At 35.8% G+C, this 15285-nt stretch overlaps 1 protein-coding gene across 2 annotated transcripts in view; it reads left to right on the top strand.

Moving 5' to 3' along the window:
- jag1a (jagged canonical Notch ligand 1a) overlaps window positions 1-15285 on the top strand; it is a 52644-nt gene that overhangs the window by 13445 nt on the left and 23914 nt on the right. For both annotated transcript variants that reach the window (XM_056456533.1, XM_056456534.1), the window contains exons 4-11: window positions 1441-1698; window positions 2453-2513; window positions 2823-2953; window positions 4510-4629; window positions 8143-8256; window positions 8498-8611; window positions 11896-12009; window positions 14305-14351. In XM_056456533.1, coding sequence (XP_056312508.1) covers window positions 1441-1698; window positions 2453-2513; window positions 2823-2953; window positions 4510-4629; window positions 8143-8256; window positions 8498-8611; window positions 11896-12009; window positions 14305-14351 — 959 coding nt within the window. The remainder of the gene's footprint in view (window positions 1-1440; window positions 1699-2452; window positions 2514-2822; window positions 2954-4509; window positions 4630-8142; window positions 8257-8497; window positions 8612-11895; window positions 12010-14304; window positions 14352-15285) is intronic.

The following is a 15285-nucleotide window of genomic DNA, read 5'->3' on the forward strand; positions in this document are numbered from 1 at the left end:
CCCATGTGTGTTTCAGCTGTGTTTTGTGTGTTTCAAATGTGTTTTGTGTGTTCCATGTGTGTTTCAGCTGTGTTTTGTGTGTTTCAAATGTGTTTTGTGTGTTCCATGTGTGTTTCAGCTGTGTTTTGTGTGTTTCAAATGTGTTTTGTGTGTTCCATGTGTGTTTCAGCTGTGTTTTGTGTGTTTCAAATGTGTTTTGTGTGTTCCATGTGTGTTTCAGCTGTGTTTTGTGTGTTTCAAATGTGTTTTGTGTGTTCCATGTGTGTTTCAGCTGTGTTTTGTGTGTTTCAAATGTGTTTTGTGTGTTCTAAGTGCGTTTCAAGTGTTCCATGAGTTTCAAACGTGTTTCTTGTGTTCCATGTGTGTTTCAAATGCTTTGCGTTTCATGTCTTTTGTGTTTCATATGCGTTTCTTATGTTCCATGTGTGTTTCAAATAAATTCCAAGTGCGTTTCGACTGTTCCATGTGTTTTAACTGTGTTTCATGTGTTCCATTTGTGTTTCTAATGTTTTGTGTTTCATGTCTTTTTGTTTCATATGTTTCTTGGATTCAATGTGTGTTTCAAATATGTTTTGTGTGTTGCATGTGTTTCAAATGTTTTGTTTCATGTCTTTTGGGTTTCATGTGTGTTTCAACGGTTTTTCGTGTGTGTTTCAAATGTGTTTTGTGTGTTTCAAGTTTTTCAAGTTTTAACTGTTCCATGTGTTTCAAATGTTTTGTGTTTCACGTTCTTTGTGTTTCAAATAACTTTCTTGTGTTCCATGTGTGTTTCAAATGCTTTATGTTTCATGTCTTTTGTGTTTCTTATGTTCCATGTGTGTTTCAAATGTAGTTTTTGTGTTCCAAGTGCGTTTCAATTTGTCCATGTGTTTCAAATGTGTTTTTTTGTGTTCCATGTGTGTTTCAAATGTTTTGCGTTTCATGTCTTTTGTGTTTCATATGTGTTCCATGTGTGTTTCAAATGTGTTTTGTGTGTTCCAAGTGTGTTTCAACTGTTCCATGTTTTTCAAATTTGTTTCTTGTGCTCTAAGTGTGTTTCAAATTTATTTTTGTGTGTTTCATGTGTGTTTCAATTGTGTTTTGTGTGTTTCAACTGTATTTTATATGTTTTAAATGTGTTTTGTGTGTTTCAATCACACATGTGAAGTTCATTTGATGCTCAAGTAGTTTTTCCTGTAAGGGACATGACGTATAAATCATAGAAGGAAACCTTTATGATTGTTCTATTGTGTGTGTTGTCCAAAAGTCATCAAATTTTGTAGTATAGAACAGACATTTAGCCTAAAGTGTACTTTTGTGCTTCAGAAGCATCTCAACCATAAATCCAGTTATTAAATCCGCATGTTTTGAGAGTTAGTGGTGTTCATAATTTCAAAAGCTAAACAGAAGTGTCATTAAACCACAGCTGTCCTCTATAATGTAATGCTCTTTTCTATATAGGCATAAATGGACAAGTGATCGAGAAAGCGGTGCAGTCGGGTATGATCAACCCGAACCGTCAGTGGCAGGTTCTGAAGCATAATGGTCCCGTGGCTCAGTTCCAGTACCAGATTCGGGTGACCTGCGACGAGCACTACTTTGGCTTTGGCTGTAATAAGTTCTGTCGGCCCAGAGACGACTTTTTTGGCCACTATACCTGCGATCACAATGGAAACAAGACCTGTTTGGAGGGATGGGCCGGCCCAGAATGCAACACTGGTGAGGAACGGGGCTGTTTATCAGATTTATAATGCTGTTCCAATGCTAGAACATGTTGTTTTCAAATGTGAGGGCTCCTAACAAGCGCTTTTGTGTTTAAAATACATCTAATAGACATCCAAATCTAGATGTATTGGCTATGTTTGGGTTGACAATCTAATAAAAGTCTAGTAATCTAATAGATAGATTAGACTGGCTGCACGTGTGTATTTGATATCTGTTTGATGACTAGTCAAATTTAGGCTTGTTTTAGCCAAGACGTCTGTGTTTGGATGTCTATTAGGTGTAATTTAGATGCTTAGCTGTAAGCAGTTAGTTTCGGTCTGTATATCACAAAACACTGGAAAATTTATAGATAGATATTCATTGGTCTAAAGTATGGGAAAAAGGTTATTCAAGCTTGTTTAGACTGGACTTACAACTGCTCTGTAGATGTAGATGACCTCAGTGATGCTGTTATTTGATATTTTCACTATCACAACAAAGCTTTGGCTCACGCACACATCCTTTCTGTGAGTCAGTGTGTGTGTGTGTGTGTGTGTATTAGTGTCTAGTGGCTTGCGACAGTATTAGGGTGGATTTTATCTTTGTAATAGTGTTTATTTTCTCATTCATCCCGCATGAAGAAACATGAGTGGACGGGAGGAGAGATGACATCATGTTGGCAGAGTGTGTATGTGTGTGTGTGATGAACTGCTGAGATCACACAGATGCTCCTGATAACCACGTTCCTCTTTCTCTCTTGTTTTCTCAGCTATCTGTAAGCAGGGCTGCAGCATTGAGCATGGCTCCTGTAAAGTGCCTGGAGACTGCAGGTAAAATAAAGCATCTATTTATACACAATGTGGATTTAATATCTCTGTTCCAAAGCCAAGTGAGCTCACTTACTGTCCTTATAAGGCAGTATGACTAAGTAAAAAATAAGTAAAAAGTGTAGAGCCTCTTCATTAGACGCAAACAAATCCACACATTTATTTATTACTCATGATTTAACAATTTAGGTCTTTAAAGGCAAGAACGTTTCTTTTCAGCTCAGTAGAAATGGAAATAGTTAAGAAACTAATTGTACTCAATGTTACAAAAAGTGTGTGTTATAAACAGAGGTGATGTTGTGCCCTTCATAGGTGTCTGTATGGCTGGCAGGGTGAATACTGTGATCAGTGTATTCCTCATCCCGGATGTGTCCATGGAACATGCGTCGAACCCTGGCAGTGCTTGTGTGACACCAACTGGGGAGGACAGCTTTGCGACAAAGGTAATCTAACTATCCTAACTGTACTCTTACTCTATTCTATTCTATTCTATTCTATTCTATTCTATTCTATTCTATTCTATTCTATTCTATTCTATTCTAACCTACTCTGTTCTATTTCATTCATCCATTCAGTTCTATTCTACTCTGTTCTGTTTTATTTTGTTCTGGTCTATTTTGCTCTGTTCAGTTCATTTCTATTGGACTTTATTCTATTCTGCTCTGTTTTGTTTCATTTTGTTCTGTTCTGTTTCACTCTATTTAATTCATTTCTGTTTTAATCTATTCTACTCTGTTCAGTTTCATTTTGTTCTGTTCTAATTCGCTCAGTTCAATTAATTTCTATTGTGCTCTATTCTATTATATTATATTCTATTATATTATATTCTACTCTGTTCTGTTTCATTATGTTCTATTCAATTCTGCTCCTTTCAGTTTGTTTCTATTGTGCTCTGTTCTATTCTACTCTTCTGTTTCATTTTGCTCTGTTCTGTTTTGCTCTGTTCCATTAATTTCTATTGTATTCTTTTCTACTCTGTTCTGTTTCGTTTTGTTCTGTTCTATTTCGCTCTGTTCAATTTATTTCTATCGAGCTCTATTCTATTCCACTCTGTTCTGTTTCATTTTGTTCTCTTCTATTTCTCTCTGTTCAATTTATTTCTATTCTACTCTATTCTATTCTACTTAATTCTGTTTCTTTATTATCTATATTTTGTTTCTATTGCACTCTATTATATTGTACTCTGTTCTGTTTCATTTCACATTTCTATTGTATTCTGTTGTATTCTATACTATTCTATTCTCCTCTGTTCTGTTTTAATCTACTTCATGTTGTAGCGTTCATTTTTGTTGTATTCTATTCTGTTGTCTTATATTTTGTTTCATTTTATTCCATTCTCTTCTATTTAATTCTATTCTACTCTGTTCTGTTTTATTCTACGTCATGTTGTTGTGTTCTTTTTTGTTCTATTCTATTCTTTTCTCTTATATTCTGTTTCATTTTATTCCATTCTGTTCTATCCATTTCTGTTGTACTCTATTCTGTTCTATTTCATTCTATTTCTTTTATTTTAACTGTTTATTTTGTTCTATGCTATTCTAATCTTGTATTATGTTTCATTGTATTTTGTTCTATTCTATCCAATTCAATTCTATATTACTCTTCTGTTCTACTCTGTTCTGTTCTATAGTTTCATTTTGTTTGATTTGTTTTTCATTTTGTCTTTATTTTGTTTTATTCTGTTCCACTCTTATATACTGTTTCATTTTATCCAGTTCTGTTCAATTCTATTGTACTCTATTCTGTTCTGTTCTATTCTACAATGTTTAGTTCTATCCCGTTTCATTTTTTTTCTGTTCTATTTTGTTCTGTTGTATTCTACCCCATTCTATTCAGTTCTGTTCTAATGTTCTATGTTGTTTTCATTCAAGTCTGTTCTATTCCATTTTATTCCATTCCATTCATTTCGGTTCAATCCTACTGTTTTACAATTCTCTTATATTCTCTTTAATTCTGTTTCATTCCACCTGAGTCACTTGCATTGTTTTGTGTGATTTAGACTTGAACACCTGTGGCACACTGCTGCCGTGTCTCAATGGCGGCACCTGCAGTAACACAGGACCAGACAAATACCACTGCGCCTGTCCTGACGGCTACTCTGGACAGAACTGCGAGAGAGGTGAGTCTCATGTGTGTCATCTGACTGTAAGTGCCCTGTGAACTGGATTTTACTTATGATTTCAGTGCTAAGTGGCATAGGGAATAATAGAAATCAACGCTGACGAGAGAGGAGAACTAAACCTCCCCATAAAAACAAGAGTTATAAAGAGAGTTCTGGAGAAAAGCCATCCTGAAAAATGACTGACTGATTCAAATGTTCCACAGAGAAAAAAAATAGTTTGACGGATGTCTTCTTGAGTGCGTGGTTTGTATGTTTTTAATCTGAATGGCTCACGTTGCTTATCGGTGAGTCAGAAAATTAAACCATAGCAAACTGGCAAGAAATTTAGTTTTATTTACTCACCAGAGCCAGTTTTTATCCGCATTTGGCACTTGGTGAGGGTTCATTTTGGATCCTGCTCATATGCAAAGTAAATATGTGAGATACACGTTCATATTTGGATTTGACATATAGGAAATATATTCCATATATGCAACAAATAATTCAACCACGGACAAAGCAAACGCAAACAAGAGCAAGCAAGCATGCATGAACCGAGCCTCACTACAAAGACAATAACGTTAGAACAATGATAAGAGACACCGACCAAGACAGGATATGAGTGCAACACAACAAACAAGACAAGTGTCTAGTGTCTGGACTCTGTCATCAAAACAAGAATTAACAAGACCGAAATGGCAGAATCCTGACAATATGTATGTATTTGAACATGTATGTTTGTAATAACAATCGTTGAAAACAATATGGGGCATCACGGTAGCTCAATGGTTAGCACTGTCGCCTCACAACAAGAAGGTCGCTGGTTCGAGTCCCGACTGGGTCAGTTTTCATTTCTGTGTAAAGTTTGCATGTTCTCCCCATGTTGGCGTGGGTTTTCCTCTTTGGCGTTCCTCCAGGGGCTCCGGTTTCCCCCACAGTCCAAAGACATGCTCTATAGGTGAATTGAATAAACTAAATTGGCCGTTGTGTATGAGTGTGAATGTGAGAGTGTATGGGTGTTTTCTAGTACTGGGTTGCAGCTGGACGGGCATCCGCTGTGTAAAACATATGCTGGATAAATTGACGGTTCATTCCGCTATGGTGACCCCTGATGAATAAAGGCACTAAGCCGAAGTAAAATGAATGAGTGAAAGCAATACATTTGTAATCAGCAATTTTTCCAAATTTTTTAAAACGTTGCATATGACAAACTGTATATATATATATATATATATATATATATATATATATATATATATATATATATATATATATATATATATATATATATATATATGTGTGTGTGTGTCAAATCTAAGTATATATATACTTTGCATATATTTCCATTGATCACTTGCATGTGTACCAAATAATATTTTTTCCAAGTCATCCGTCGTATTTCTCTGGAGAAAGGAGATCCGTACAGTCAGTAAAGGAGCGAAGATGTCCTGCCAAAAACACGCACGCATACTCTCGAAATACCAATCAAGCAAGTTTGTGTCCCGGCCAAGCCAAAGAATGCGCTGTGTATTAATTTGATTTGGGCAAGGAAAAAAAATGCATCACATCTTGCATGCCATGGCATATGTGTGTCGGAAAAATGTTTGGTTTGGCTTGCCGCGCCTCCCGTCAAACACTCTTTTAAAAGTAATAAGAGCCCTTTTCGTGCTGTTCTTCAATTTTCACTTGGCCTTTTTCTTGTCACATCTTATTGGGGAAGAAATGCTCGTTGTTTTTGTTGGTGGTCCGTGTGCTCGGTGTGAGAAAGGCCAAAGGGGCTTTCCTGTCCACTGACTGATCTGATAAAGAGCGCTAGACCGGGGAGAGGCAGTGACTGGAGATTGAAAAGGGGGAAAACCAAGACCTGACCCTGCCTGACTGACTGGCTGTCTGTGAACTCAAGCACAATATGAGTCTGATGCAACAAAACGGATCCTGCTTCTTCTCTCTCTCTCTGAGTTTAACACTCCAGTGACCCTCTGTTAAACTCCACCCTTGGTTACTGTTGTTCACTCTGAGAAGCCTTACAAAATATACCATGAGATTTCTGAATTGGTGCAAAGCTTAGCTTTTAGGGATAGAGGACTTCCATGTATGCATTTATTATACTAGATAGCTGTGAAACCTCAGTTTTGTTCTCTGTCAGATGGCAGTGTAATTGGTGTTGATATAAATATAATAAAATACAAAAACAACACTGTATATTCTTAAATAATACAAAAACAAATACAAAAACAACACTGTATATTCTTAAATAATACTAAAACAAATACAAAAACAACACTGTATATTCTTAAATAATACAAAAACAAATACAAAAACAACACTGTATATTCTTAAATAATACAAAAACAAATACAAAAACAACACTGTATATTCTTAAATAATACAATAGAATCAGAAAATGCATTAATCATAACGTGGCAGTCATATAAATAAACACTGTAAATAAATGGTAAAAGAAATACACTCAGTATACATGTAATTAAATGCAAATAAAAAAAAAATTGGATGGATGGATTGGTGTGTGGGTGAGGTGTATAGTTGTGTTTAAAAATAATGAAGAGATGGATGTTATTGATGGATGGACTGATGGGTGGGTAGGTTTATGAATGGATAGATGGATGGAAAAATAATGAATGGAGGTATGGATATATAGATAGATGGAAAAATAATGAAGGGATGGATGTTATGGAAGGATAGACTAATGGGTGGGTGGATTTATGGATGGATGGAAAAAATAAAAATGGATGGATGGAAAAATAATGGATGGATATATAGATGAATGGAATAAAATAATTTAGAGATGAATGTTATGGATGGATAGACTGATGGGTAGGAGGACTTATGGATGGATATAAAAATAATGGATGGGTGGACGGATGGATGGATGGATGGAAAAAATAATTAATAGATGAATGGATGGATGGATGGATGCATGGATGGATGGATGGAAAAAATAATTAGTAGATGGATGGATGGATGGATGGATGGATGGAAGGATGGAAAAAATAATGAATGTAGAGATGGATGGAAAAAAATGAATATATGGGTGAATGGATGGATGGATGGATGGAAAAATAATGAATGGATGGATGGATGGAAAAAATAATTAGTAGATGGATGGATGGCTGACTGGATGGATGGATAGATAGATGGAAAATAATTAATAAATGGATGGTTGGATGGATGGAAAAAATAATGAATGGATGGATGCATGGAAAAAATTAATATATGGATGGATGAATGAATGGATGGAAAAATAATGGATGGATGGATGGAAAAGATAATGGATGGATGGAAAAGAGAATGGATGGATGGCTGTATAGATGGATGGAAAAAATGAAGAGATGAATAGAAAAAAAATTAAAGAATGGATGGAAGGAATGAATAATATATGGATGGAAGGAATGAATAATATATGGATGGATGGAATGAATAATATATGGATGGATGGATGGATGGATAAATGGATGGATGGATAAATAAAAAAGCATCCTTATGAGTGATGATGCTCTGCTTGTCCTGCAGCTGATAACGCCTGTCTGTCGGAGCCCTGTCTGAACGGAGGCCTCTGTGTGGAGTCCAGTCTGGGCTTTGAGTGTCAGTGTGCGGCCGGCTGGACGGGACCCTCTTGCAGCATCAGTAAGACTCCTCTCCTCTACTGTCTCACACTCAGCAGATCTGCATTCAGTCTGATAGATTTATATTTGCCAAAGCATGAATTAGAGACCCCAAACCCAAAATAAAAAACTATTTTTATTTAGAGCACAATATTTTATATCTGAATACCATTGTATAGAAGCACAACATTTATTTATTTCCCTCTTATTTTTCCTCAAGACTCCTAATATGTTCTCCTAATGTGGTCTCTGGTGTTCCTCAGATGAAGACGACTGCAGTCCAAACCCGTGCAATCACAGCGGTGTGTGTGTGGACCTGGTGGATGGGTTCAAATGCATCTGCCCCGCGCAGTGGACCGGAAAGACCTGTCTCATCGGTGTGTGTGCCTTTACCTTTTCTGCGCCTCTTCTCCAGCAGTCTGTGCCTTGTCTTCTCTCATTCACTTACTCTTTCACTTATGTTTCCATCTAATAATGTGAAATACATTACACATAAGCAAAATAAAGCACCGCTTCCATCCATTGAGTTAAAAAAGAACAAAATCATTACTCCCTGATAAACTGCCTACCCTGCCTATTTTCTTTTTTTTAACTTAGTTTTTATTGATTTTTTAGGAACATATAACCAGTAGGAACAAAACAAAGAAATAAAAAATAATAATACATATATACATAAATATACATACAAACATATATACGTATATAGGCAAATACATCCATTCCACACATGTATGTATATCTATGTACTACTGTATACATACATATATAAAAATATAAATTAACCTCATCAAAATAAATAAATAAAATAAGTATAAAATAAAATAAAAGGTTGCCAAACATATTTTCACAATGATGCATAACCTATAGAATTATGTAAATGTTTAATTATAAATAATTGTATTGTCGTTTTGGAGAAAGTCAGCCATTTACTCCATTTCTTTTCAAAGATCTCTAATTATAATCGAAGTGCATGTGTCATTTTTTCCATTTCCTCAACTTCTGCTGTAATTTTGAACCATTCATCTTTAGTTGGTGGGTCTTTTTTATACCATTTCCGGGTTATAGCTTTTTTACTTGTTGCCAAAAATATCTTAAATAGATATCTGTCTACCTTTTTAAGTTTAATAGGAGTATCTCCTAGATAAAGTACTTTAAATGATGTTGGAATATGAAGATCAAAAATATCGTTGATGGCGGAGTGCACCGTTTCCCAAATACGGTGTGGTCTGTGAAACCCCCGGGTCGTATAGGATCCGATCACAGCGGCGGCCCGAAACACGCTTCATAGTAGTTACTAACACCACAGTAAACGGTACACGATTCTCAGCAGTGATATTCAGACACCTCACTCCCGAACCTGACCCCCCCAACCCCCACGGTCTTTCCCGGATTTTGCAGGTATGTGTGTGAGGCCGATGCAGGAGTTGTGCATTAATTCAGTGCAGTTTGCAGTTAAACACCAGCATATTGCTCTATTCTTAACCATGACACTCATTCAGTATTAATCCACACAGTGGCAAAGCTGCACTATTCTGAACCTTGACCACTGCACGTGTGTAAGAACAGCTGACAGTGGCCATAGCAACAACAAACGGCAGTGGAACGTGAGCTCACAAACGCATTTAAATCCGTAAACAAAGCAGCACGCGTCGCGTTTTCAACGTGGCATTAGACGCGATATGAGAATATAAAGAGTTAACCAGATACAGTACAAGCTGTGTGGATGGATTAAAGTAACAAAGCACAATTAAATACATAATTTGCAAGCTAGAGAAAACAAGGAGACAACCATTTTAATCGCACTTACTTACACTTGTGAATTGGAGGAAGAAACTGATCCATGATCCAGTGATCCATGCACTGATAAAGTTCCTGTCGAGCTCTGACAAAGTCCTATACTGTACATCAATAGACTTTTCTGATCCTTCCTTTAACAGACAGCTGACGAATCCCTCGTTGTAAGCGTGTAGGTTTCAGGAACCGCAGCATAAGGCTGGGTGGATAATGCTGAGATATTTTTGCAAAAATAAACCTCAACCACTGACTCTTCAGTTTCATCTTTGAAACACTTAAAAATAACACTAACTTTCCCCTCACACTTCCAATAATATCCAGCTGAGCACAGCGTCTTCATGACTTGATTCAACCGGGGTCTGCTATAGTGATTATGGGCGGGGCCGCAGGTTTCAATTTTCCTGGGTTTGCGCGCACAACAATTGGGCGGGGCTTAAGTTTCGTATTGATGTCACGCCGAATTGGCTAATGACTCGTTATCAAGACGATTCATTTGAAGCACTATGAGTTGACTTTTTTTATAAACGAATCAATAGTTTTAAACACTGTGCACTTTAAGATTTAAGCCTTAGCTGGATATTTCACTTCACTTAGAGCTGTGTTACACACTACATGGAAGGTCATTCTCAAAAACGCACAATAGGGGCTCTTTAAAACAAAATCACATGACATTTCTGATGCACATGCTGGAATTTGTTAGGAAAATGTGTTTCGATTTTATGCGCATAATATATTTCATTATTTTTGGCTATTCCAAAATGCGCATAAAAATAGATGAATGGAAACAGCTACAGGCACACTTTGTAATATGATTACCAAAATAAAACTGAAGATGGTTGAGTTTGTTTTTGGATTAGAGTATAGGAAACCCTTGAAACCCCTTTAAACTATTTGCGGTGATGTCGGTGACTTCGGATTGTAGTTTTGGAGAGTTTCTGAACCCGAGATCAAACCAACTTCTGCAATCCTCCAGCTACGATTTTTAGAGATTATTTTTGGCCACTCAAACCATAGACACTCATCCTCTTCCAGGTTAATTCAGTCCACTGGAATTTCTTCATTATTGCCCTGATGGTGGAAATAAACATTTGTAGGCTTTTGCTGTAAATCACAGCTCCGTGCTTTGTTTTTACCCAATTTGATGAATGACCGAGTGAGCTTGGACTTATATTTTTGCTGCTGTGAAACAATTTCCAGTACGTTGTCACAAAAGGTGTGCAAAAACTGTAGAATATCAATGAGATATAAATTGAAAATAATATATTGATTCATTGGGATGCCAATGGGGTGGCTCAGTGGTTAGAACTGTCGCCTCAGAGCAAGAAGAGTCCTGGCTGGGCCAGTTAGCATTTCTGTGTGGAGTTTGCATGTTCTCCCCATGTTAGCGTGGGTTTCCTTTGGGTGCTCCGGTTTCCCCCACAGTCCAAACACATGCGCTATAGGTGAATTGCATGAACTAAATTGGCCATAGTGTATGAGTGTGTATGTGAGAGTGTGGGTGTTATCCAATACTGGGTTTTGGCTGAAAGGGCATCCACTGCATAAAACATATGCCGGTATAGTTGGCGGTTTAATCTGCTGTGGCGACCTATGATAAATAAGAGACTAAGCTGAAGGAAAAGGAATGAATGGGGTGCCAATATCTATGCACACGCATGTTCTTTCCGATAAAACAGACGTGTTTGTAGTTATTTGTTCTAAATGAGCTGTTTTGTTGATATTCTGAGCAAAAGATCAACATTTTTAAAAAACAAAGTCATTTTCTCACACACATCTTAGTGGAGGAAACTGTATATAGTTCTGTTTGGCTGTGTGTGTGTTTGGACTGCGCTCACACTAGTTTCTCTTTTTTCCATTTTTGGCGCAGATGCTAATGAGTGTGAGGAAAGCCCGTGCGTCAATGCCCACTCCTGCCGCAATCTGATTGGTGGATACTTCTGCGAGTGCCTGCCTGGCTGGACGGGACAGAATTGCGACATCAGTAAGTATTTCACAGTGTCAGATTAAAGCAAGTGAGATTGACTACACAGGCGCTCTGAGAGATCTGCAAGTTCGTTTAACTACAGATTGGTGTTGTTAGCTTGCTACTTTGTAAAACTGAAGGAAAATGCAGCTGAAAAAATAAATATTATGTGAATAGTTCATGAAAATGTATAAAAAGTCACATATTTGTGTTGTTATTTATTCAATATTTGTGCTGATTTTATTATCGTTTTCTCTCAGCTTTTGTTTAAAGAGGACCTATTATGCAAAAATCATTTTTAGAAGGGGTTTAAACACAGATGTGTGGCAACAGTGTGTGAATATAAAGAACCTCAAATGGTAAAATATTATTAATTCAATTTGTTTATAGTCAAACTTGGTAAAAACAGTCTGCAGAAACACTTTGATTGACATTCTCCCTTTGTACGTGTCATCAGAGGGGGAAAGCTCCGCCCATTAGCGACAATCTCGCCCTCATTAGCATAAACAGCTCTGAGTGAGAAGCAGCTATCAGCCATTAGAGTTTTCACCTGCTGAAGATCATGTCTGCTACTAAAGGCTGATTTATACTTTCGCCTGGTGCTATGGACCTCCTCTGACTGCGCGCACACCTCATGAAACAGGCGAAGCTTTTATACTTCACGCATTCGCCGATAAGATATTTTATAAAACGACAGGGGGTGGTTAAAAGAAACTGAATGTAAAATCAGATGGATAAATATAAAAGTAGGACGTTTCCGGAACTACTGTACCATTTAAGATTTTTAAACTAATTATTTTATAAACTATTTTAATTATTTAAAATTTTTATTATTTAAAAAATATTTTAATGTAATAATTTTTATGTATTAATAATTTTGTATTATTTGAATTGTAATTATTTGAATTATTTTAGGCTGATTTATACTTTCGTCTGGTGCCTGGACCTCCGCTGACTGCTCATGCACCCTAATGAAACAGACGAAGCGTTTATACTTGACGCATTCGCCGATGAGATATTTTTTTAAATGACAGAAGGCGGTCGAAAGAAACTGACCGTGAAATCAGACGGATAAACATTAAAGTAGGACATTTCCAGAACTGCGTCATATCTTTAATATCGTTCAAGATTTTTAAACGAATTATTTTTTATTAATTATTTTAATGATTATAAAGATTTTTATAACCGTTAAAGATGTTTTTTCAATCAAACTTTTAGGCATCACTTGCTTTTGTTCATATCTCGTACAGTTCTACCTCTTAAAGTTTTTTAAATTATGAATGACAACAGAACATGGGTTGCTCTACAAATATTTTTTATTATTACGGCAAGAATAAAAACAAAAAAATTACATTTAATAAAAAATAATGACTTTTTTTAGATTTAGGTTTAAATATTTTTTCCAGTTATCAAAGAAATAATTAGTTATTTCATTATAGTTTTGTAACTATTAAATTGTTTTAAGTTAGAAATTGTAATTTACATCAGTGTAAAACCTAAAAAAACATATTCTGGGTCTCCACTTTTGCCAAGGCCTCTCTTTTTGGTTTTAACAAACTTATCCCCCAAGTTTTAATACACTTTTTTACAAAAACATTCTTGCTTTCCCATGGCTGTTGCGATTTCTAGCCAAATTATTGACCATCTGGTAATCCCTATGATCATGCATAAACGGATCATAAAAATGTCTATACAGGAGTACCTGTTTCAGACAAAATGTTCTCAAAGTGATTCATAATCAACTCAAATAAAATTCGGAGCCACGCGAACTGTTTGTGAACTGAAAAAAAAACACGTGCTCCGCCAGCTGAAATCATGTCGCGCATACCCAAAGCAAACCTCCGCAAACACCGCGATGACGTCCCATTTGCCAGGCGCACTCAAGCGAACTAGCGGATGCGTTGAGTAGAAATCCGCCTTAAGTTTAACTTTAGTCTTGTTTTTGATGCATAGGCATTTGTAGCTCCGCCCTGTTTTGAAAATCTCATTTGAATTTAAAGCGACAGTCACCAAAACTGCACAATTTGGATCAAAGCCTAATAGTGTCAGTTTCAAAGAGTTATAAAATATTATTTAATGGATATTTTGAGTTAAAACTTCACATATACATATACTCTAGGCACATCAGAGACTTATTTTACACCTTGTTAAAAGAGGCATAACAGGTACTCTTTAAAACCAGATTTGACCCCTCTAATCAGTGCAGAAAATGCAGATAAAGCATACTAATTGCATCTAGGCTTGATATGGAGCCTAATGTTGTTTTTTTTGCCATGATTTGTGATCTGATATTTTGATGGATTCTCTTGGCAGATGTCAACGACTGCCACGGCCAGTGTCTGAACGGAGGTTTGTGTAAGGTAAGACTTCTGCAGTAAAAATAGCCCAATCTGAGTCATGCTTTGGACAGAGAAGACGGAGCGAGTTTGCGAAAGAATCCGGTTACCATAAACATTCTTGTCTCCGATTCATTGTTTTCTTGCTCTTTCTGTATTTTCTCTTCAGTTCAGGCTGATTGTGGCGCAGCTGGAAAGCATTATGTGTTAGTCTGAGCCCGTTAACTGTGAAAACACAGCCAGCTAAATCATAATCACTTCTGACAATCATTTGTTTGAGTTGATCACATGAAATATGTTGTAATGGACTTTTGGGATATTAGTCGCTTATACTGAAAGAACCGAGGGTGGTTTTGTGTTTTTGGTGTAAACCTCACAAAATGTTGTTGGGTTTCTGCTTAAAAAAAACATGATTTGTCCATTGGGAAAAGTAGATGTCAGATATCTGTGAAAGTATGAAAATATCCCCAGCTTTCCTTTTCCATAAATCTATGGTGTTTAAAAAAGACGATAATAATTATTTAGATAATTTTAAGAATTATTATATTTTGTTACAAGTAGATTTATATGACTTAAAAATATATTATTTATCATAAATGATTGATATAATGATATAGTTAACGTGTACTATAAAAAAATAAATTTAAATAAATAATGTAATTTTAATTAATTGGATAATTCCAAGAATTATTATATTTGTTACATATAGAATAATATAACTTAAGCAAATATATATTATTTAATATATATGATTAATAAATAAATAATAATATTGTCAAATTTAACAAAATATATGATAAAATAAATCCTTATCAATTTATTAATACATTTGTTTATGTACTTAAAATGATTTGTAGAATTGTAAGAATTATTATATTTTGTTACAGGTAGAAGTATATGATTTGAGAAAATATATATTATTTATTATATATGAATAAAACATATCTTGTCAAAATGA

The sequence above is a fragment of the Danio aesculapii genome, chromosome 1, assembly GCF_903798145.1.
Source record: "Danio aesculapii chromosome 1, fDanAes4.1, whole genome shotgun sequence".
In the NCBI taxonomy this organism is placed as follows: Eukaryota; Metazoa; Chordata; class Actinopteri; order Cypriniformes; family Danionidae; genus Danio; species Danio aesculapii.